The 23508-nt window shown below is 31.4% G+C and overlaps 2 protein-coding genes across 3 annotated transcripts; both read left to right on the top strand.

Moving 5' to 3' along the window:
* The first annotated feature begins 1694 nt into the window (after window positions 1-1694).
* LOC110625018 (dynamin-2A) lies at window positions 1695-14723 on the top strand. 2 transcript variants are annotated; one of them, XM_021770505.2, is made up of 23 exons: window positions 1695-1768; window positions 1924-2099; window positions 2884-2934; window positions 3031-3151; window positions 3334-3426; window positions 4386-4447; window positions 4670-4787; window positions 4950-5292; window positions 5613-5760; window positions 6349-6450; window positions 6537-6656; window positions 7342-7425; window positions 7514-7641; window positions 9462-9546; window positions 9652-9781; window positions 11340-11416; window positions 11886-11942; window positions 12430-12577; window positions 12681-12829; window positions 13039-13152; window positions 13248-13315; window positions 13458-13633; window positions 14297-14723. In XM_021770505.2, the coding sequence occupies exons 2-23, from the start codon at window positions 1950-1952 to the stop codon at window positions 14515-14517; spliced, it is 2745 nt and encodes a 914-aa protein (XP_021626197.1). In that variant the 5' UTR covers window positions 1695-1768; window positions 1924-1949; the 3' UTR covers window positions 14518-14723. The 2 variants fall into 2 exon arrangements, with proteins under 2 accessions (XP_021626197.1, XP_021626195.1); XM_021770503.2 differs by having other exon boundaries at window positions 1716-2099.
* Window positions 14724-18567: 3844 nt separating this feature from the next.
* Window positions 18568-19338, top strand: LOC110623993 (40S ribosomal protein S16). The gene has a single exon (XM_021769030.2). It carries the CDS (start codon window positions 18621-18623, stop codon window positions 19062-19064), a length of 444 nt encoding a protein of 147 aa, XP_021624722.1. The 5' UTR covers window positions 18568-18620; the 3' UTR covers window positions 19065-19338.
* Window positions 19339-23508: the final 4170 nt, after the last annotated feature.

The raw sequence follows: 23508 nt of genomic DNA, 5'->3' as shown, positions 1-23508 counted from the left end.
TAACTGAATAGAAGCAATTGTATTTTCATCCGCACTCTCTTTAATCTAGCTCAACGTCTCTCGAAAAATCATTGTCTCAGCACATTTAACCTCTATCTGACTGCAAAAACAGCCTGCTTTATCCGCCATAAATCTACCATTAGCATCTCGGACTATACAGCTAAAATCTAGTGAATTTTTTTAATTTCGTTGCGAGTTTAAAGAGGTAAAAATCTACCATTCGTTGTGAGATTAAAGAGGTAAAAATCTACCATTACTTTTGTTTTGATTGTTTATTGATTTGAATTGTTTATTGGTTTGAATTTGATGGAGATTAAAATTCAAGACCTTTACAGTCTTGAAGAAGAATTCAATGGAATTGAGTTAGAGTTCATTAGTGAATAATCCAGATGTACAGAGATCTATATTGTCATTTATGTATAAGCCAATACTGTGGGAGATCTCATGTGAGATGCTGACATGTTTCTTAAAACTTTGTCGGAAATCAGAATTGGCTTTAAATTTATGGAAACAAGTTGCCTCCTCTTCATGATCTGCCATCACTGCAGACTCGGTCCACTGGCCACATCTCACAAATTTTATTATTTTTAAATAATTTTTTTTATCCTTCCTTATAACTTATTTCAATTAATTTCTTCTAATGGCAATTCTCTATTTGCAGTCAACAAATTCAATTCATCTTAATTTAAAAAAAAATATTAAAAAAACTTAAAATCATGTATAAGCTTATAAGAATTTATTATTATTTTTTTTATAAAATAAATTTTTATAAATAAAACTTTAATATCATTTTTTTAATATAGTCAAAATGAAACTACTAAACTAACAATTAATAGTAATTTTTTTTTTACTATTTTAATATTCTTAAACTAAAATTATGTTAAATATTATCTTGAATTATTTTTTTAATATTTTATAATTAATATATTTAATGAGATTATTTTCTTAACAATAATTTTAAAAATAACAGTAAGTAAGAATTTATATATGTTAAAATTTGGAACTTATATATATTTTTTAGAAAAAGAAGTAAAATTTTTGGTAGAGTGACTTCATTATCAATGCCAATAAATAATTAGTAAATGGTAAGAAAAACTTGAAAAATATTTTTCAACTAAAATAATTTATACCAATCAAATAAAAATTAAATAATACTAAATCTCTGTTTCTTTGAAAAAAATATGACAAATATTTTTTTAAAATAAATATGGCCTAATTTATAAAAAATTCTATAATTTTATATTTTTTGTAATCATTTATTTGAAAAAAAGTAGCTTATTTTATTTCAAAAACTTAATTTTATAATTAGGAAGAAATTATTTTAAGAAGTACAACACTAAAAATAAAAATGTACAAAAAAATACAAATATATAAGTAAAATAATAAAATAATTATATTATCATAAAATAATAATCACACTATTTTATTATTAAAATAAATAATTCAATTTATTATTATTAACTGAATATAATTTTTATTATATTAATATTATATCATTGTTTTATATAAAGTTTGCGAAACAAAATATAAAAATTTATGACATTTAAATTTTTTAATTTTATTTTACCAAAAATTAATATCTTAGAAGTAGTCCGTAATTGGATATTTATTTATTTATTTCGAATAAAAAGAGACCCTGTAATTGGATTATTTTGGTTAAAAAAAGGTTTTTTTTTTATTATTTATTTTTATAAAAAAACGAGGTTCTATTCCATCACCAGACCAAACTAAAGAAGCCAACAGAAAGCATCTTTTCAAATGCATTTGGGTGCGTCATGATTATTTACAGTTTTCATTTCTCAATTTTTTGATTTCAATCTTTGTTCTTCAGATCCAATCTTAGGGTTTCCTTCAATTCGATCTCTATTTCCGTACGTAAAATTTGTGCTTCTTTGGTTGGTCTGCAAATCCTTGGACCTATAGATTGTAGATAGATTGAGATATTGAATATGGAAGCAATCGACGAATTACAACAGCTATCGGAGTCTATGAGGCAAGCCTCTTCGTTGCTTGCAGACGAAGATATTGATGAAACGACGACGTCTTCCTCCTCCAAACGATCCTCCACTTTCCTCAATGTTGTTGCTCTTGGCAATGTTGTAAGTTCTTACTCTTCTGTAATTTGTGTATCTATACATGAATCTACATTTCTATCAGTGGATGTGGTGCTAGATCTTTGGATCTATTAGGTAATGCATCTAGCTGTAGTTGTGAATCTTAAGGGCGTGTTTGGATTCAGAATTAGAAGCAGCTAGAAATGTACACTTGATTTTGATTGTATTCCTACATTGAGTTTTTAGTCACTTATTAGTTGTGGAGTGGCTATTTTTTGAGGAAGACATGCAAAGAAATGAATACTTGTGTTTATACGTGCCTCCCTGTCGTTTGATATTTGAGAAGATGGTATTACCAGTGCATTGCTTCAGTAGATGGTTACAAATCCGCAGTGTCTCATTTTGTAGATGTATTTGGTTGCTCATTGTTGTATGACTGTACATTTGGAATGAAAGAATTTACATGTAGGGATGCTTTATCTGCAGTATTAGAATGTGACTGATGGAGAATGGGTTCGTTCAGGATAGAACCTACTCTGTAAATGAAACCATTTAGTTCAAACTATGTTGTAGGGATGCTCAGTATTGCTTCTGCAATGCTTTTTCTAGTGAATTTCATTGGTTTCTCACTTTGGATGAATGGAGGGACTATTGAGGAAAAATTGGGAGAATTTGTAAACAAAAAGCAAAATGTAAAGGGAATAAAAAGAGCTAAAGATTGCACTAATAAAGCTCTCTTTTTTGCTTCCTTATGTTTACTATAGCTTTTTTGATGGCAATGCTGTAAGATGTTCTAATGCATTATTTTTTCTTTGAATATATTGAGCAGGGTGCTGGTAAATCTGCTGTATTGAATAGTCTCATTGGACACCCTATTTTGGTATGTTGAATCTGGTCTTATGCATAAGCAGTCTGTTGATACTTGGTTTTCCTTCATTAGTTTATGCTTTTTCTTCTTTTGATTTGTGTATGGCAGCCAACTGGTGAAAATGGTGCAACTCGGGCGCCAATAAGCATTGATTTGAATAGAGATAGTTCATTAAGCAGCAAGTCAATTGTTTTACAAATTGATAATAAATCTCAACAAGTTTCTGCAAGTAAGGCAACTTTAAATTGCCTGCAATCTCATTCTGTCACCTTAGTGGAGCCTCACATTGTATGATTATTTTATGCTAACTGCTAAGAGCAGTTATTCGTGCTTGTAGCCTTACTAATGTCTCTGTGAATTTGTATTTAATGTCTCTGATTATCGTTTTTCTTTTAAATTGCGAAACCGTAGGTGCTCTTCGGCATTCTCTACAGGACAGGCTAAGCAAAGGTTCATCAGGCAGGAGTCGTGATGAAATATATCTGAAACTGCGCACTAGCACTGGTTGGCCCTTGTCTCGTTTTACTTTTTATTCCATACTTACAAAATTAATAAGACCTGTTATTTAGTTAGTAATAGTGTGATTATTTTCAATTGACTGATCTCTAGTTTTTATGCTAATTTACACTTAACCTGTGTTGATGATGTGAACAATGGGTTGAATGCTATTTCCTGGTCATAATATGGGAAAAGACTCAGTGCTAAAATCTTTATATCAAAGTGCCTGTGAACTCAGCAATAATGAGAGGATTTAAGCCACTTAGAGGTTGAATGAGGATAGCATGGCATGAGGGCCTGCGTCTTTCAGTTAGATGACCAGTATGCATTTATGTTCCCTATGATTAACCTGGATCAATACTTGTACTGAACATTAATGATCACAGCTTTATGTCATTTTATGCTTGTTTACTCGGTTAGATAAAAGGATGAAATTTTGTGAATGGATAAGAATTGGACTATTAAAACTGATATTTATAATCCAGAATGATAAAGCACTTTTAAGCAAATGATAAAGGATTTGTTCATTGAAAAGGAATTCTCATGCTTCTTATGCATATATGCATTATCTATAATTCAATTGAACATATAAAATAGAAGTCAACTGGATAGAGGGAGAGAGACTAAGGAGAGCTGATAGGCTTGGGAGAGGATCTGTTTGAGGGTAATTTAGCTCAATTAGTTGTAGGTTTGATATTAAGGAGTTCTTTAGGGACATGCTATCAATTTTTTCCTTCGTTTAATTCTGGAATTGGATTCAAATTAACACTATTTTTGGTTGCAAATAGAAATGTATGGTATTACAAATGAAGTTTATTATATTGGGGTAGGGAGGGTTTTGATAATAAAATTACCAAAAATAGCATGAATTGGGATACTTGTAGACATAAGCATAAGTGCACCACCTGCTCTTATAACCTAGTTTTCATTTTCTATAACTGATATTTTTCTGGTAAAATCTTCAGCTCCACCATTGAAATTGACTGACTTGCCAGGATTGGATCAAAGAATCATGGATGATTCACTGGTAATGATATCTTCTATTTAATACCATATATTAGCTGAAATTTTTTAGTGATTCAATAGATAATATTTTCAGCCTGGTAATTAAGAAGGTAAATACTTCAGCTTTTAAGATGCTTTGTTTTGAAGGCTCCTGCTCCCGAAAAAAAGAAACATTTTTTTTCCGTTTTCGTGTGAGTTTTACTGGAATATGTCTAATAGTTTTATTTTTTTTTAATTGTCCCAGATCAGTGAATATGTTGAACATAATGATGCTATTTTGCTAGTTGTGATACCAGCTGTTCAGGCACCAGAAATTTCGTCTTCTAGAGCCCTCAGAATTGCAAAGGAATATGATGCAGAGAGTGAGTTGACAGCCTGATGGCCTCTTCTTATGTTTTTATTGAAAATGAACTATGAAATTATTTTCTTCATATTATTGGGTTTTAAATTTCTATTCTGTTATGTTTATTTCTTGTATAGATGTTTTTAATTTTTTTTTTATGTTATTCTCTATTTTGTTTTAGGTACAAGAACAGTTGGTGTTATTAGTAAAATTGATCAAGCAGCTACAGAGTCTAAAGCACTTGCTGCTGTTCAGGCGCTCCTCTTGAATCAAGGACCCCCCAAAACATCTGATATTCCATGGGTTGCATTGATTGGCCAATCTGTTTCAATTGCTTCAGCACAGTCAGGAAGTGCTTCATCTGAGAATTCTTTAGAAACCGCTTGGCGTGCTGAGAGCGAGAGTCTAAAATCTATATTGACTGGAGCTCCGCAAAGCAAGCTTGGGAGACTAGCTTTGGTAGAAGCTCTTGCTGGCCAGATTCGTAACCGCATTAAGCTTAGGCTTCCCAATCTTCTGTCTGGGTACTCTTGACCTTTTCTCCTGCTATTATTTGATCCTTGCTTAATGAATTATTTCTTTTCATGAATGAGCAATTAAAATCTATCATCTATAATTTTTCTCTTTGCTCCATTTATTTTTGCTTGTTGTACTTATTGTTAAGCTTCCTATGATGGAAGTACTAGATTAGAATATTATATGTGAACTGAGAAGTACCACCCCATTACTTTCCTCATCCACATCAGAGGGATATGAGAGCAGTAATGGGATGTTACAAGATAATTGCTAGATTATGTCAGGTATGTTTGACTTCTAATGCTGTTTTACCTTAATTATACTGCAGGCTTCAAGGGAAGTCCCAAATAGTTCAGGATGAACTTGTAAGGCTTGGTGAGCAAATGGTCAGTAGTTCTGAAGGTACAAGAGCTTTAGCTTTGGAACTCTGCCGTGAGTTTGAGGACAAATTCCTCCAGCATCTTGCAGGTGGTGAAGTGAGTAGTTTTATTAAAAGTAGCTTATGTTTCATTATTTTCTTGTAATTGTAAGAGGAAACTGGTAACAAGACTCCTCTTTCTTTATACGCAAGACAATTATAAGCACATTTATGTAAGAAAATGGAATATGAAAGGAAAAAGTTTGTCAGCATGCTTTTGTCAACTGCATGCTGCTGCTTCTCTTACATTTTAGATCTAGTTAACATGAAACTCATTGCACTTGAAAATACATAATGTGCCAGAAATTCCTGTAAGCTTGAAGGGAATGTGTCACATCAATAATGTTGTTTTAGGAAGGGTTGAAGAATGATGAATCATGGATGTGATTAGTGGCTTCCTGTGAATGAAAATTTGCATCTTGACCTGAATAGTGAATACAAGTGATGGTGACAATTTATTTTGTTATGGACCTTAAATAACCTGCAGGTTCATATTTATTTGCTTCTAGTTTAGTGCTCAGTCCTGCTTACTTGGATTTGGACGTGATATTTGAAAATTGGCTGCTTCAGCTTGCTTTTTTATTAGGTTTGTCATGATATTTTGTTTTAAAATCATTATGGTTCTTTAACACATTTACTTGCACAGGGTAATGGCTGGAAGGTTGTTGCAAGTTTTGAGGGAAATTTTCCAAACCGGGTCAAGCAACTCCCTTTAGATAGGCATTTCGACATGAACAATGTCAAAAGGGTATACTTTTATTTTTAGATTGATCTTGTTCTGCTTCACCATATTGTTTTTACATGTTTTTATAGTGGTCCATTCCATGACATCAGATTGTGCTTGAAGCGGATGGTTACCAACCTTATCTTATATCCCCAGAGAAAGGGTTAAGGTCCTTAATCAAAGGTGTTTTAGAGCTGGCAAAGGAGCCTGCACGCCTATGCGTAGATGAGGTGCTCCTCTATATGTTCTATGAAGTTTTATGCTTATATTCTTCTGTAGCTTCTTCAATGCTTATAGATTAAAACCAAGATATATTTATAATTTATTTGAACAAGTAAAACAATTAAATGCAATATCGGTAAGAGAATGTGGATCCTTATTCCAATATGATATATGCATATTGCTTATGTCCTAAGTTTGATTTCCGTTCGCACTAGTTGTGGTCATTTAATGCCCTTATTAACACTCAACAATTGAAGATCATCTGGCAAAATGCAGATATCTGGTGGATCCATGGTAGTTTATGGATAAAAGCACTTCAGAATCTGCAGCGTGATCATATGTTGTGAAATCAACTTGAATGAAGTTTCCAAATTAATTTTTCAAAGTTATATCCCTTCTGGAATTGCTGATATTTATTTTGCATTGCCTTATCATTACAACAATTGTTAAGTTTATCAGACTGTTGACATCACTTTCACTAATTTTATCATGAAATTCCCCTCTTTATGATGTTATTCCCTATGTCTCTAGGCAGTTTTCTGATCAAGAAAGACATTCGTCTATTATGAGTCGCATGGTCTGTTTTCTGGCTGCTGCATATGTAATCTGAGCATGCTATGCTTGGATCATCTTGTTTTTCCTGCTATAATATGAATGGCTCTTTAAGCAAAATTTGGATGTCTGTTAACATAGGTTCATCGTGTGCTGGTGGATATAGTATCTGCTGCAGCAAATGCAACTCCTGGTCTTGGAAGATATGCTCCATTTAAGAGAGAGGTACTACATCATGCATTCTTATGTGCTTTGTATAGGGTATACTATTTCCTGCTCAGTATTTATTCATCTCAGTTAAATTATCAATTAGATTGTGGCAATTGCAAGTGCTGCACTCGATGGTTTTAAAAACGAAGCTAAAAAGATGGTAGTTGCCCTAGTAGATATGGAGCGAGCATTTGTGCCACCTCAGCACTTCATCCGATTGGTGCAGAGACGGTATGATCCTAGTTGAAATATAGATAAATTGGGATGTATATTTAGAAAATTTGTATTAAATTTCAGCTTAGAACTTATTGTCTCTTCTTGAATCCATATGACAAGGTAATTTGGTTTTTAGTTTCTGTTAAATCTCATTTAGTGGTAATTTCACTCATGTTTTTTATTTTTATTTTTATTTTTTATTTTTCATTTTTAATATAGGATGCTCTTCAATGTGAATTTTGAGTATATTTTACTTTATTTTTACTAAAGATGTTGCCTTACGAAGGGATTGATTGTGTAACAGCCCGGACGTGATCCCCGGCACTGTTACCGTTCACGGCACAGGGCTATCCCTCGCCTGGCCTCTTTGCCACCTCGGGCTTTCCACTGGCGTCGTGAACAGCTCTTAACATCCATTCACCCTCACGGGTTCCTGGCAGGATTTGTCCCCTTGGGTTCTTGCATCGAATGCATCCTTCCCCAAGTGGATTTGGCCCAAATTTCCCTTTAGAAATTAGGTCGCCTCCCCCACTACTCGAACCCTTGACCTCCCACTTTAAGGGAATAACTGGTACTCACTCTCACCAGACTATTCCCTTAAAGTGGGAGGTCAAGGGTTCGAGTAGTGGGGGAGGCGACCTAATTTCCAAAGGGAAATTTGGGCCAAATCCACTTGGGGAAGGATGCATTCGATGCAAGAACCCAAGGGGACAAATCCTGCCAGGAACCCGTGAGGGTGAATGGATGTTAAGAGCTGTTCACGACGCCAGTGGAAAGCCCGAGGTGGCAAAGAGGCCAGGCGAGGGATAGTCCTGGGCCGTGAACGGTAACAGTGCCGGGGATCACGTCCGGGCTGTTACAGATTGAATCTCTCTTTTCCATACCATATTTTAGTGCTATTAATTTGACAGCACGAGAACATCAGAATTAAATTCCATTTTTGCCCCTGAACTATTGGGAGATATCTAATTTTTGTCCAAAATTAATTTTTTGGCCCAATTTACTAAACTTTTTAATTTAGGATCAAATTAGCCCTTTTTTGGCAAAAAAAGATTAAAATAATATTTTTAAGATTTTGAATAATAAAATATTAATTTTATATTTTTAATAATAGATATTCATGTTTTTATTTATCTTATTTTAATTATAATAATAAATATTTTTTTTAATATTAAAAATATAACATTAATGTTGTATTGTAAAAGTTTGAAAAATTATTATTTTAATCCTTTTTGGGCCAAAAATGTTAATTTGATTCTAAATAAAAAGTGTGGGTAAGTTTAGCCAAAAACTTAATTTCAAGTAGAATTGGATATCACACCAATGTTTGGAGTAATAATGAGATTTCTTCCTGAGAACATATCAATGGAACTGGAAGATGAAACTCATTTTATCATTGGTTAACAATGCAACTCCTAAAACATTTACAAGAATACATTTGGTTTTAAAAGCTCCAATGAGGAGAAATGACATGCAGAGTTACCATTTAGATTACCTCAAATATGCATTTTTCTTCCTGCCACCAAATGCTTAAGCCCCAAGCTTTCTTGTCTGTAGACAATTAACAATTTCCAGTATAACTTTTTCAGAAGAATATACAGAAGGTAATATATTATAATTGAAATAAAAGGTCTTCTAATGTCTTTATTTCCACTTTGTGTATGGGATAGGTAAATGTATTCATGAATCTTCCTGTTCCCTATCAATTTGTTTTCTAGTTTTTCTGATGACATGTTTTATTCTTTTGATTCTCAAAGAGCAGTTATGTTTGTTATGCAGCAGATTTTATGGTTTTCTGTTTGCCTGTCTGATCCATTCATGTTTACTGCTTCCAGAATGGATAGGCAGCGCCGCGAGGAAGAGATAAAGAACAAATCCTCCAAAAAGGCAAATGAAGCGGAACAATCCATATTAAATAGGGTGTGAATTTATTTTACTTTCTATAAACTGAGTTGTTGATTGAATGTCTTAACAGTATCTCATGTTATTTATGTTATTCGTTAACTCATCACCGTCTTCTCTCAGGCAACAAGTCCTCAAACAGGAGTCCAGCAGTCTGGAGGAAGCTTGAAATCAATGAAGGAAAAATCTGATAAAGATTCACAAGAGGGACCAGCCTTGAAAACAGCTGGGCCTGGTGGTGAGATAACAGCAGGTTTGTGCACAATCTTTCTAAACATCAGCATCTAAAATAATATTGAAGCTAATTCCTATTTGGACACTGAAATTGTATGATCTACTTCATCTGATCAGAAACTGGTGCATAAATGCATGTTTACAATTTCCTTGCTTAACTTTTACTTTTGGATTTTAATGAGTTATCTCTTCATTTCTGTTTCCATCATGCTGTGTTGTGTAGACCCATCCGTGGGTTCGACCAGGCCAAAGTTGGCTTTCAACCGTCGGTTGTGGGTCAGCATTCCAACAGAACCAGGATTGGGTTGGCTCTCACGGGTTCAGGGTCCAACATGCCTCAACCCTGTTTTTGGCCAACAGCCCAACCTAGATAAAACAAAAACATTGTTTCTTATTAAAAAAAAATACTGAGCAAGTCTTAAAAGATTTTAGAAACTATACTTAATTGCATTTGATCAAAAAGAAAATATCTTTTTGGACAACACAAAATTCGAAATTCAATCCCTTGTATTGAATGAAAAAGTCTTCAGGAATGTCTATAGAAGGACATTTCTCCTTAAATATTGTTTGCTTTCAATGTGGGATATTATAAGAAAGAATTTGGTCTTTGAGTCTTGTAAACTTTTAATGTGATGAAAGTTATTTATGAGTGGAGAAAGATAACTTTGAACATAATTTTCATTGTCCCAAACTGAAAGTGAATGAGAAAGTTAAAAAGAAAAAATTATGCCTGTAGAAAAGCTTTTAATGGCTAAGAAGATATTGGCTTTGGCTAGTGTAATAATATATTGAGCCCATTAAAGTAGGGGTGAGCAGTGAGCACTAGTTGGTTCTGTTTGGAATATCAAAGAACTGAATAGAACTGGAATTTTTAGTAGACGAGACCAAACTGAACCAAATTTGGTAGAAAATTAAACTGAAATAAACAAATCAAAATTTTGCAGCAGATCGAATTGAACTGCTTCAGTTTGATTTGAGCATAATCTTTGGGCTATTTTGGACTAATTTTGAACTCAATTTTTGTTTTTATTTCTTATTTTTAACTCTAATTCAAGGCTGAATGATGACTAATTTAAAAAACTTTTTGGTTCTATTCAGGAAAATTTTCAAGAAAACTGAACTGGATAAATCAAATTTCTTAAAATAAAACCCGTACCAAAAGAAACGGATTCAGAATATATATAAATTTTTAGTTTGAACTGTCTACTGCTTATCCCTATATTACATGAGTGGCTTTTTTTGAGTTGCTCTCTTTTTTTTTAATTCCCAATTTGAATCAGACAGGACTGCAATAGAGTTACTTAAAATTTGGCTCCCTTTTTCTTTCTTTTATTTCCCCCTTTTCAGGAGAATTGGCAAGAACTGTGTTTCTAAATGTTGTTTTATGGTGTTCTTTTTTTGGGTGCATCTTGTTAATTGTTACTGGATGACTTGAGCCCTTGTGGAAGTGTCCTTTTATTTATATCTTGACTCTTCCCTTTCAAAATGTAAAATTTCTTTGTGATTGTGCTTTTGAAAACATAATAGTCTATGCAATGTAACTGCTTATAATTGATTTTTTTTTTCTGTATCTGAAGGATTTTTATTGAAGAAAAGTGGAAAAACAAATGGTTGGAGCAGGAGGTGGTTTGTCTTGAATGAAAAAAGTGGCAAGGTATGTTAGCGCATGATGGCTTTTATCTTTTCTGGACTATTACTTTTGTCGATTCTTTGCTAATGTGGAATCTACCTTTACTTTTTCTAGCTCTTGCAATGTTATAATTTACAGCATTACACATTTCTGGCTTTTTCCCCCTGTTGTAGGATTATTATGGAGTGGTTCACTTAAATGTAATACGGTAACTAATATTTGAAATTGGAAAAGTAGATATAACATATCTAGTTCAAATATTCAATACATATTATCATTTGCATGTTTTGTCTTACAAGTGAAGCTGTCACAATTTTGGCAGTTTCATTTTATTGCTATTTTGCAATCTTGACCTATCTGAAGAATGGTCTTAAATTAGAAAAGTGAAATGCCTTTAGGTCTCTGGATATGCTTGGTTCTATAACTGCCATTTTGTCACTCAAACTTATCCTTTGGTTGGCATGATATTTTAATATTTTAACTTGTGTTGCAGCTTGGTTACACCAAAAAGCAGGAAGAAAGACATTTCCGTGGTGTCATTACTTTGGAGGTAAGAACCTCAATAGGACATGGGCAATTCTCATTGACAGAATGAAGAAATAAATAACGATCGTTCATTGCAATAACTTTACGTTAAACTTGGATTACTTGTCATTTAGTTATTTTAGCACTCATAGTTCATGGTTAGACTGGGAAAAGACTGGTAATCCTCCTATCTATGACATTGTAATATTCTTCAGAACTTGGTACATGATACCAACAGAAATGGTGTAGATTCATACAGATGACAAATAGTTTTAGTTTTGAATTTGTTTATGTATACTAGAAGATGCTTTTTGAATTTTGAAGTGCCTTAATTTAATTCCTGTTGGTTATAGGATTTCTCTGTACATTTAGAGGACCGTTTTATTTTTTTGCAATCTAAATGCATGTTTGTGAGTTATTACATTGCTCCTGTCCTATTGTTTTCTGCTATTACTGAGTTGGAATTAGTATCGTATAATTGTCTGCATGTTAACCTTTGGATGAACTATCAGGAATGCAATATTGAGGAAGTATCTGGTGAAGAAGAAACCTCATCAAAAAGTTCAAAGGATAAAAAGGCAAATGGACCAAGTCCTGAAAAAGGAGCCAGTCTTGTTTTTAAGATAACTAGTAGGGTTCCATATAAGACTGTGTTGAAAGGTATCAGTGTTTATCTTTGGCTTTGCCTCTCTATATTGGTTACATGGTGGTGCTGCTTCCTTACTCCCCCCATGTGCTAATTGATTATCCTTTTCTTTGGCAGCGCATAGTGCTGTTGTGTTAAAAGCGGAGAGTGTGGCTGACAAGGTCGAGTGGCTAAACAAACTGAGAAATGTCATCCAGTCTAAAGGAGGTCAAGTTGTTGGCGAATCTGGCCTTACCATGCGTCAAAGTCATTCTGATGGTTCACTTGTGAGTTGCTATTATTGCACATTGGTTTCTGTTGTCCATATGTTTGCTTAATTGATAGCACAAGTAGATAGGTTCACTTCTTGCTTCTGCTGTAAGTTGGGTCTTCATATTTTCCCAGTTGTACTTAATTTTTTAAGAGAAAATGATAGTTATTTGAGAGGGAAATCTGCTGAACATGTATCATGCTATTTTCTTGCACAATTTTGTAGGATACTATGACTAGAAGGCCTGCAGACCCTGAAGAAGAGCTCCGGTGGATGTCTCAGGAAGTGCGCGGTTATGTTGAAGCTGTTCTCAACAGCCTTGCTGCCAATGTCCCAAAAGTAGTTCCTTCTGCCACTATTAAATGACTTTCCAGGATTTAGCTTTACTTTTTATGTATGTTCTCTAATTCATAGACATTTTTATGGTTGAGCAGGCAGTTGTTCTTTGCCAAGTAGAAAAAGCTAAGGAAGACATGCTTAATCAGCTTTATAGTTCCATTAGGTTAGTATTTTTGCCTCATGACATTGTATGCATGTTATAATCAAGCAGAATATAAGCCTCAAGTATTATTGAAACTTTTGTTTCTAGATTTCTTTAATGGTTTGTGACTCGTTAGTAATACTTCTTGCTTTGATGGTGGTAGTGCACAAAGCACTGCAAGGATTGAAGAACTGCTCCAGGAGGACCAGAATGTGAAGCGCAAGAGAGAGCGTTATCAGAAGCAGTCTTCTCTTCTTTCAAAACTTGTGCGGCAACTAAGCATTCATGATAATCGAGCAGCAGCTGCATCCAGCTGGTCCAATGATGGTGGTGGAGCAGGTAATGGTGGTTGTGAGCATTCTAGTCAACCTTTTTGTCTATGGTGTGTGACACAAGCACCCACACAGTTACTTGTCTTTCACGTGCAGCTTTGCTTTTGTTTTGGTATCAGTAGTGCAAGTCACAAGAAAATAATTATCAGCATGAGTTTCTTTACTAAATTTTTATCTTTATTACCCAAGTAAAACATGTGTGTTGTAAATGTTGATTATGGTATTTGATATCAGTAATGTTGATTAGGGTGCTTTTCGTTCTTATGACAAAATTTCTAATGTTTGAGTTCTCAAGGAATTTGACCTTAGTATTTCAGTCCTTTTGGATTGAATATGCCAGTTTTTTCTTGCCAGTTGCAGATTCTCAAGTGTTAAATTCTTGAGGCATAGCACATTTGAGAGAGATATGCCCTTTTGTTGTTTTAAAAGATTATTTGAGAAACAATATGCTAATATAAAGACTACTTACACTCCTAAACCTTTTAGGAGTATTCTTGTTGGTTTGAAACTTTGAATTTTCCATTTCATAACAGTAATGGCTCAACCATAGATAACTTCTGTTAGACTTTTGAAGTAAAAGCTGCTTAACGGAAATCTGAGTCTTGCTTGAAAATCTTTTATTTGTGTTTCTCAATTACTTATATGCACTTTGGAATGTTAATTTGCACAGAAAGTAGTCCAAGAACAAGCGGACCTGCAGGAGGAGAGGACTGGAGAACTGCATTTGATGCGGCAGCTAATGGCCGTGCCGACCCATTAAGGTCTCACAGTAGACGTTACAGTGACCCACCACAAAATGGCGAAGCAAGCTCAGGCACAAACAGCAGCCGCCGTACACCCAATCGGATGCCACCAGCACCACCACCATCAGGGTCATCCTATAGATATTAGATAAAAAGGTTTGAAACCCAATTGATCATTCATGCATTCTTGTCATATTAGCTTTTCATCCCACTCCAGGTGGAGCATTTCTCAAGCTCTCATCCATGTCATAGTAGCTTTTTGTAGAAGTGTTATAGGTTTGTAGATGTATATAGTTGCAGTTACATGTGGTTGATTTTTGGTAATATATCAATGTTCATTAAAATTTTTCCCCATTTTCCGTTTTGTTGTCGGGCTTCAGACAACTCCATGGCTCTATTCATTTTTCTCAATTTGGTGCAACAGTTGTATTCGTTGTGCTGAATCTTATTAGAAAAAGTAATTTTTGACCACGCCTATTTCTTTCAAACTTGGTCATAGTAAACCATGAGTATCAATTTTTTTAATGCATTTATAATTGTCGTACCACTGATAATAATAATAATAATCTAAAATCCTGTAATTGAGTTACTTTTTTGTAGGGCTGTAAATGAGCCAAGCTATTCGTGAGCTACTCGAGACTCGGCTCGATAAAAGCTCGACCGAGTTCGGCTCGTTTTTTAAACGAGCCAAGCTCGAGCTCAATTTTGAGACTCGTCACTTAAACGAGCTGAGCTTGAGCTCCATAGTATTCGGCTCGTTAAGGCTCGCGAACTGGCTCATTTTTAGGCTCGCGAGCTGGCTCGTTGAGAAGGCTCGCGAGCAAGCTCGTTGAGAAGCTCGCGAGCAAGCTCGTTGAGAAGGCTCACGAGCAGGCTCGTTAAATAGGCTCGTGAGTAATATTGTTTAAATAAATTTGTGAACCAATTCGTTAAATAAATTTATGAACAAGTTCATATATTATTAAAAAAATAAAAATAACTATAAAGTTATAAAATTTAAACTATTATAAATACTTGAAAATTACAAATAATTAAGATTAATTATTATAATTAATATTCTTTAAAATTAAATTATAAAAATCTTTTGTATATAATTATTATAATAAGATTCCATAAAATTAATGTATAATCACAAATAATCAATATTAATTATTATAATAAGTATTCTTTAAAATTATAGTACTACATAATAAATTGAGTTGTAAAAATTATATACATTTTAAAATTAAAATATAATTATAAAAATTTTTTTATATATAATTAAACATACAGTATAAAAGATGATAATAATTATCAAAGTATATTAATAATAATTAATTAAGGTTATATGGATGTTGAAGTTGAAATTCAAGTTAACTAATTGAACAAGCATGAAGATGATTATGAAGATAATTAAATTATATTAGCTTGTTTCAACTGTTGGAAGTTGGAATAAACTTTATTCGTTTGATATTAAACTTTGTGTGTAATCTAATTTTATTATGTTATTGAATTTATATTTATTTGTGTTATTTTAATTATAAATTGTGTTACGTCATGTTTTTTCTGTATACTCTCCTTTTTTATATTATTTAAATTAATGATGATTAAAAACTGATTAAAGTGTAATTATTAATTCGAGCTCGAGTCTGAACTTGAGCTCAAACCAAACTTTTTAATTTTGAGCTCGGTCTCGAACTTTTTTAACGAGTTTCTTAATCGAACTTTCCGAATTCGAGCTCGAGTTTTATTAACGAGCTTCTTAATCGAGCTTTTCGAGCTCGAGCTCGAATTAGGCTCGTTATTAAATCAAACGAGCCTTTCACGAGTCGAGCTCGATTATAATATTTAGTTCTCGAGCCGAGCTCGAATCAAATATTAGAGCTCGAGTCGAGCTCGAGCTCGAGCTCGAGCTTCCAAACTTTTTTAATAAACGAGCTTGAGCTTTACAAAGCTCGGCTCGGCTCGGCTCGATTACACCCCTACTTTTTTGTCCAGTTGTCCAGTTCTTTGGTAGAAGCATAGGGTTGAAAGTTTCTATAGCTAAGTTGGTAAAATTTCTTCTTGCAAAGTCGAGAATACGAACAATATCCTAGCTTCAAGCTATTTATCACACAGTTTCCTTGCCCGCTCTGCCTAAAATGGATAGAAACAAAGTGAAATAACTTGCATAAATCAAACTAAGAGAAACCACCATGTTGCCAGTTGCTACTTAGGCAAGCTTAATAACCTATGCAAAGATACGATGTCAATTCATATTCTCTTTCTCTCCCCTCTTTTCTTGGCAATTCATATGCTGGCCGGCCAACTCTTTCATCGTTGTGGGTGAGATTCTACAAGAAGATATTAATGCTGCTACAATTTTGAGAGACTAGAGAGGGAAAATACCAGGATTTATTATCGTTTTTCTTGAATCAATATCTCTAATATTACAGGGCACAATTGAAGGGCCGCAAATTTCGCATTATATTAGTTCATACTTTTAAGCTGGCCCGAAATTAGGCTTTGGAAAAAAGAACTTAGGATTTGTCTCTTTTTTTTGAAATTTAAATTTATAATTTATCATATCTGAAAAAATTTAACATATTAGATCCTGACCACCACCTAAAACACCTATTTCTAAGACAAGAAATATTAATGAAAAAACATGCAACAACATTAAATTGAAAAACATCGAAATAGAGCTTAGAGGCTCAGAGTAAACATCGAAATAGAGCTTGGAGGCTCAGAATAATAGTTGGAACTAGCATGTAAAGTGGCAATATCTAAACAAAACTATGTACAGGTCTATTAGCTTGTCGTGAATCTAATTCAGGCTTCAGTGTAGCCTTTGCAAAACCACATATATGCAATTATTAATGACTTTATCAAACACACAGAAGTTTTCTCACTAGAGTTACTGCTTACTATTTAACCAATTCAAAACTCCCCTCAAAGAGAGGATTTCTGCTATCGAAGAATCATATATATGGCCAAAAGAGCCCGTTATAACACCTAAAAAAGTACCTTTAAAATTTTTAACCACAACACCAAATGTTGTCTTCCCCAAATTCCTCATAACAAGCGTATCCAGATTGTACTTAATCCTCCCCTTTTTATGAGGTAAAAGATTTGAATATTGCTATTAGCAATGTTTTTGTGCGTATTCTTTCACTTCAAGCCTATGTATATAATTATGCAAAAAAGAAATTCGTGGAAGTTTTTTTTTTTTTTTTTTTTTGAGAATTTTCATTGTTATTTAGTTTAAATAATTTTATTTTAGTACAAAAATAAATTAAATTTCACAAAAGTTGTATATTTTATATTATAAATTTAGATATTTATTTTTGTAACCATTTTTATAGAAATTATTTTAAATTAATAAAAATAATTTTTAATATATATATATATATATATTAGTAAATTAATATAATAAAATTATATTAAATAAATAATAATATTATTATTGCATAAAAATAATATTCTATTCTATTATTTACTAATTTTTTAAAGTGTTAGTATTTTCTGTAACAAAATAATTGTTATTTTATTTTAAATAAATTGATAATACAAATCATATATTTTACTTAAAATTTATTTAATTTTTTAATAAAAATATTTTTTACCAATATCTTTTTAAATATTTCAAAGAAAAGTGCAAATATTAATATTTTTTTGAAAAAAACTTTTGCAAAATATAAAGTGTGCGTTGCAAGAAATATATATGAAAAAATAATTATTTAATCTTTATAAAAAAATTTATTAGTTAATTTTTTAATTTTAAAAAATATATTAAAATATTTCTAATATTTTAAAAAATTTATTAATTAGTTTATCTATTAATTTTAACTGTGAAAATTTATAAAAAATTTAAAATAATTTTAATAAAAAAAATAAATTAATAAATTTTTTAAAAATTTAAAAAATCAACTAATAATTTTTTTAAAATTATAAAAACTAAATTATAAAATATTTAATTATAAAATTAACGAAAGAAATACATATAACTTTTTAAAATATTAATAATATTTTAATATATTCTTAAAATTGAAGAATTAATTAACTAATTAGTTTTCCGTACTGTAGGGACTATCTTTTGATTTTCTCAATATATATATATATATTACACATTAAACGCAGCGTTTTATTTGTGGCAATTTTGTAACAATAAGAAAATCTAATGGTTTTCGCATCACAAGCCAAAAACCCTAACATCCCGCTATATAAACATAGATCACTCGTGCTAAATTCTCTCTCATATCGCTCAGTTTACTCTTCTCGCAGTCCCTAACAATGGCAGCGCCAGCGGCACCAATCGAGTCCGTCCAGTGCTTCGGCCGCAAGAAGACTGCCGTGGCCGTCACCTACTGCAAGCGTGGGAGAGGCCTAATCAAGATAAACGGCTGCCCTATTGAGCTGGTTGAACCCGAGATCCTCAGATTCAAAGCTTACGAGCCCATCCTCCTTCTTGGAAGACACCGTTTCGCTGGCGTCGATATGCGCATTCGCGTAAAGGGCGGTGGGCACACCTCCCAGATTTATGCCATCCGCCAGAGCATCGCTAAAGCTCTGGTTGCCTTCTATCAGAAGTACGTAGACGAGCAGAGCAAAAAGGAGATCAAAGACATTTTGGTCAGGTACGATAGGACTCTGCTTGTCGCTGATCCTAGGCGCTGTGAGCCTAAGAAGTTCGGTGGTCGTGGTGCTCGTGCCAGGTTCCAAAAGAGTTACCGTTGAGTTGGATTTTTATGTTATGTGCTTCTGTGATTTTGAAGAACGTTTTGAGATTTTATATCTTGAGATTTTAGAACTAGAATGTTAATGGGTTTTGTTAATGTTGGTTGTGAAGGGGTTTCTCTTTATTAACCAAGTTCTTAATTTTGTTGTCAGGATACTTTAATCTTCATAGCTAGTTGATTAAACGGTTTATGTGCTCATATGTGTGTTTTGCAATATATTGTTTCTATGTGGTACTCTTCTACGCATTGCCTTGATGAAAGGCAATGTATCTGTTCTCTGTGGCTTTTGAGTATGGTAAACTTTGATGTTTTTAAATTTCTATTGTTTTGTATTGGAATCTTAGTGATGCTCTTTGCGCAGTTGGTTCTTTAACATGTCTAGCTTCCGGTAAATGGCTGTATACTTTTGGTGGGTTGTTTTGATTAATATTGGGAAGTGTTTCGTTTTTGAGCATCAGTTATCTGTATTTCCCCTTTCACACTTGGGTTTGTTTTAGTCCTTTTGAGCTGCAAGGATCTACCTATTTTTGTTAGGTTAAATTACTTTCAACTTACTGAGTTCTTTTATTTTTTTAATTATTAGATATTATTTAGTATATATAATTATGTTAACCGTGGAATAGAGGGTGTATATAGATTGTCATGCATGATTATCTAATAATATTGATTGTTGGTTTTGGTGTGAAGTAGAAGCTGATTGCCATAGATCAATCATCAAAGGGAAACTGATAGTGATGACATGAGCTCATCTTTTATTTTTGCTTCGATAAGGATTGGCCAATATGCATACTTTTAAAGTTGCACTTTAAAAGTAGGCCTTATAAAAGGAATGTTTTTTTTTTTTTTGGAAAGTTTAGGTTTTTTTTTTTTTGTTGAAGTGAGTGTGGAAGTGTAAATGTGCAAGTATTTGTAGAAAATAAGAAAAATAATTATTTTTTAGTGTTACAAATAAGGAATTTTAGGGGATTTTTGAAAAGAAGGTTTAGTGATGGTAACAATATTTTTAAAATTCTGAAAATAACTCTTCTAAAAATTATAATTTCTCCTATTTTTGAAACGTATGGAGTCTAAATATCCTCTTTTTAATTGCTTCAATTATTCTCTTGCCTTTTGCTGGTGCAAGTTGCTTTTAGTGATTAGTAGTATTCAGCTATGACAAAGTCAATTTTTTTATTTTGACCTTAACATTATTTTCCCCTTGGGTTTTAACTATAAACAGAAAAGGAATGCTTTATAATGAAACGGAAGCTTAAAAGAATATGCAGTAAGTTCTGGATTTTTATACAAATTGCGGTATATAAAAATATCATATTTAACAAATTTCTATATTTTACAATTTTTTGTAATTTTATATTATACAAAATCAATTTTAGTTTTTATTTTTAACATTTTAAAAATTTTATCTGGCTGTAAAAATATTCAACTCTTAAAATTTTCATTAATTTATTAACAAAAATGCTATATCATTAGTATGACACCAATTATCATAATGTAATACAAAATAATTATTAAAAAATTTTATCTTATATTTTAAAGATAGTCCATTTAATTATATTTTAAAATAATTATTAAAATTTTATCTTATATAGACTAAGTTATTATTGAAAACTTATGCGACGAGGAATAAATTATTATAGTTCTTAACTCACCTACAATAAATTTTAATAAAAAAATTAAGGGAATGGCCTGCTTTTAACACTTTTAACTGTTAGTCAATAGTCAATTAAATACTTGAAATTTTTTTAATTTAGTCAAATTTTTCAATTTTTAATTTGGATCTAATAACTCCAAATTTAAATTAAATAAATTAATAAAATAAATTTTTAATAATAAAAATATTAATTTTATATCTTAAATAATTAAAATAAAAATCAAATAAATTATAGACGAAAAAAATTCTTTAAATATAATCTCACAACAAAACCCACTAAATTTTCAAAACCTGCCATGAAAATCAAAGATAGTGAAAAAATAAAAATCGTGAAATATATCCATCAAAGGGGCGTTACAAATTTGCAAGCATTAATGAGCAAAAAATCGAATTTACTTTCACCATTATTAATATTACAACTATACAATAAAAGGAATTTATCATGACCTAAATGTCCTTTGAAAAGATAAGGATAAGAAGAGAAACAGAAATAACAGCAAAGAGAAATGAAGAAAAAACAAGAAAATGTCTTGAATCTTGAAATTGGATTCTCCAATTTTATATATTTAGAGAGATAAAAAAGCTACAAAATAAAGAAAGAAGATGAAGAGTGGTATAAAAAAAAAGAGCATAATTGAAATAAAAGATTTTAAAAATTAAAAATTTAACAGAGTTATTTTTCATATTATTGATTTTGGCTTAATTGGTTTAAATTATAACATGTAGAATTAATTAAACTGAAATTAAAAGTTAAAAGATTTAATTGAATCTAGAAATTTTTTAAGAGTTTAATTGACCATTCACTAATAATTAAAAAAGGTTATTTTAGAAAACATGTATCAAAACAGGAAAATTAAGTTTTTTGTTTTCAATCATAACTTGTCTGTGTTTATAATTGAGTTTATATTACATAGTTATTAGGGGGCAAATATTTTATTGAATAGCTTTAAAAAAAAAAGAAAGTATTATTTAATTTCTATCTTGTCTACTAAAAAATTAGTAATGAAAAATACATTAATTAATTTCTAAATTTTGATTTCTGTTATATATTTTTCTCAATTTTTACCAATAATGATAAACATTATCATCCAATGCAAGTTTTCTCTGTGGTCCTTCTGTAACTCGATACTCTCGCTTTTTTCTCTTTCTTAAATTTAACTCATTATTTTCCTTTTCCATAAAAAACGATTTGCATCAATTGATTATCGATGAAAAAAAATATTATTGTCCCTATTAAGAGCTGCAGAGATATTCCAATCGTCACTTATGATTTTTGTATGGTTAGAATGTTTCTCATATATAATCCAATCAATTTTCAGAATATACAGACATTTTTGACAAATTTATGACATCCTTTAGAGGGGGATGATGATGTTATAGGTTTTCCTTTCTCTCAACAGGATGCCTCTAATTACACCCCTACGAATGTTAATTTGACAGGTAACAGTAAAGCGATTCATTCCATTAAAGGTCGAAATAGTCGAAAGCAATGATTATCTTGTGTTGGAACTAATGAGGACTCAGCAATTCTCGGACAGTTAATGCATTGAAGAATTTGATTACTATTTACAAGCCGCACATTTTATTTTTAATAGAAATAAAAGTTTTAGCTCTCCGTTACTGTTTGCTTTTTGCGACGAAATTTTTGTCTTTTAATGACTGCATTCTTATAGACTGCTTGCAAGTGTTTCAATATCTTCGGTCTCCACATTTAGATATTTCTGAACTAGATTTGATTTTGAATGATTGTAAATTTTTGTTAGAACCTAAACTGATATTTCTATTAGATGTGTCCGTCGTCATGCTAAACTGCTCATACTTTTGTTAGAGAATTTATTAAGTATGATTGACTGCCTGTTTAGGATGATATCTCTATTTATTTAATGAAATTTTATTAATGCAATCGGTAGTTTTATTTTTTTAAAAAATATTATCATCCATAATTTTTTAACATTACAAATTGTGAAGCATCGTATTGTGGGATAATTATTAAAATTAATGTGTTTTAAAAAACTATTTATTAAAGTAGTAAAATCAAAACAATTTATAAAATTAATATTTACTATAAAAAATGTTAATTAGATTGGTATTTTTATGAACACCGGAAAAGCTAATTTAACTGGGGTTGACGTTTTCAATAGTAATGTCTCATTGTTTATTGTTCTAAAAAAAAAAAAATAATTAATACTCATGAAAAAACGACAATAAAGTTGGCGTTTTCGATCAACAAATTGTCTCATTATTGTCATTTGGTAGCTGAAGAATTTCTCAATAATTTTGATATAAATTATTATTAGGTTTGCTTTCAAAAAGAAATAAATTATTATTAGGTTCTTATGTGTTATTAAAATTTATTAAGTAGTTCTTATTTATTTAAATTTCAATTAAAATTTTTTGTATTTTATAAAATTCAACACTTTAATCATTCTCAATCAATTTATTTAACCTTTATACTTATATTTTTATGTTCATGTAATCTTAATTTTTTAGTAGATTTCAATTTATTAACTTTGGTAGGATTATATAATTATAATGATAAAAAATTAATTTTATATATTATTATATATTTTATAATTTTTAATACGATTTTAATTTAGTACGATTATATAATTATAATGATAACGAATTATTCGATTTCAGTTTAAATTACAAAAAATATTAATTTTTTGATAAGTTAAAATTTATTAATTTTAGTATGATTACATAATTATAACAAAAAAAAATTAACCACTTAGTCTATAAACTTAATTGCCGAACAAAGGCAACCGTTGGCACACATACACATGAATGT

Source organism: Manihot esculenta, chromosome 10 (genome assembly GCF_001659605.2).
Source record: "Manihot esculenta cultivar AM560-2 chromosome 10, M.esculenta_v8, whole genome shotgun sequence".
Taxonomy (NCBI): Eukaryota; Viridiplantae; Streptophyta; class Magnoliopsida; order Malpighiales; family Euphorbiaceae; genus Manihot; species Manihot esculenta.
Note: the sequence above shows the minus strand (reverse complement) of the source record. Positions and strands in the feature narration are given on the sequence as shown.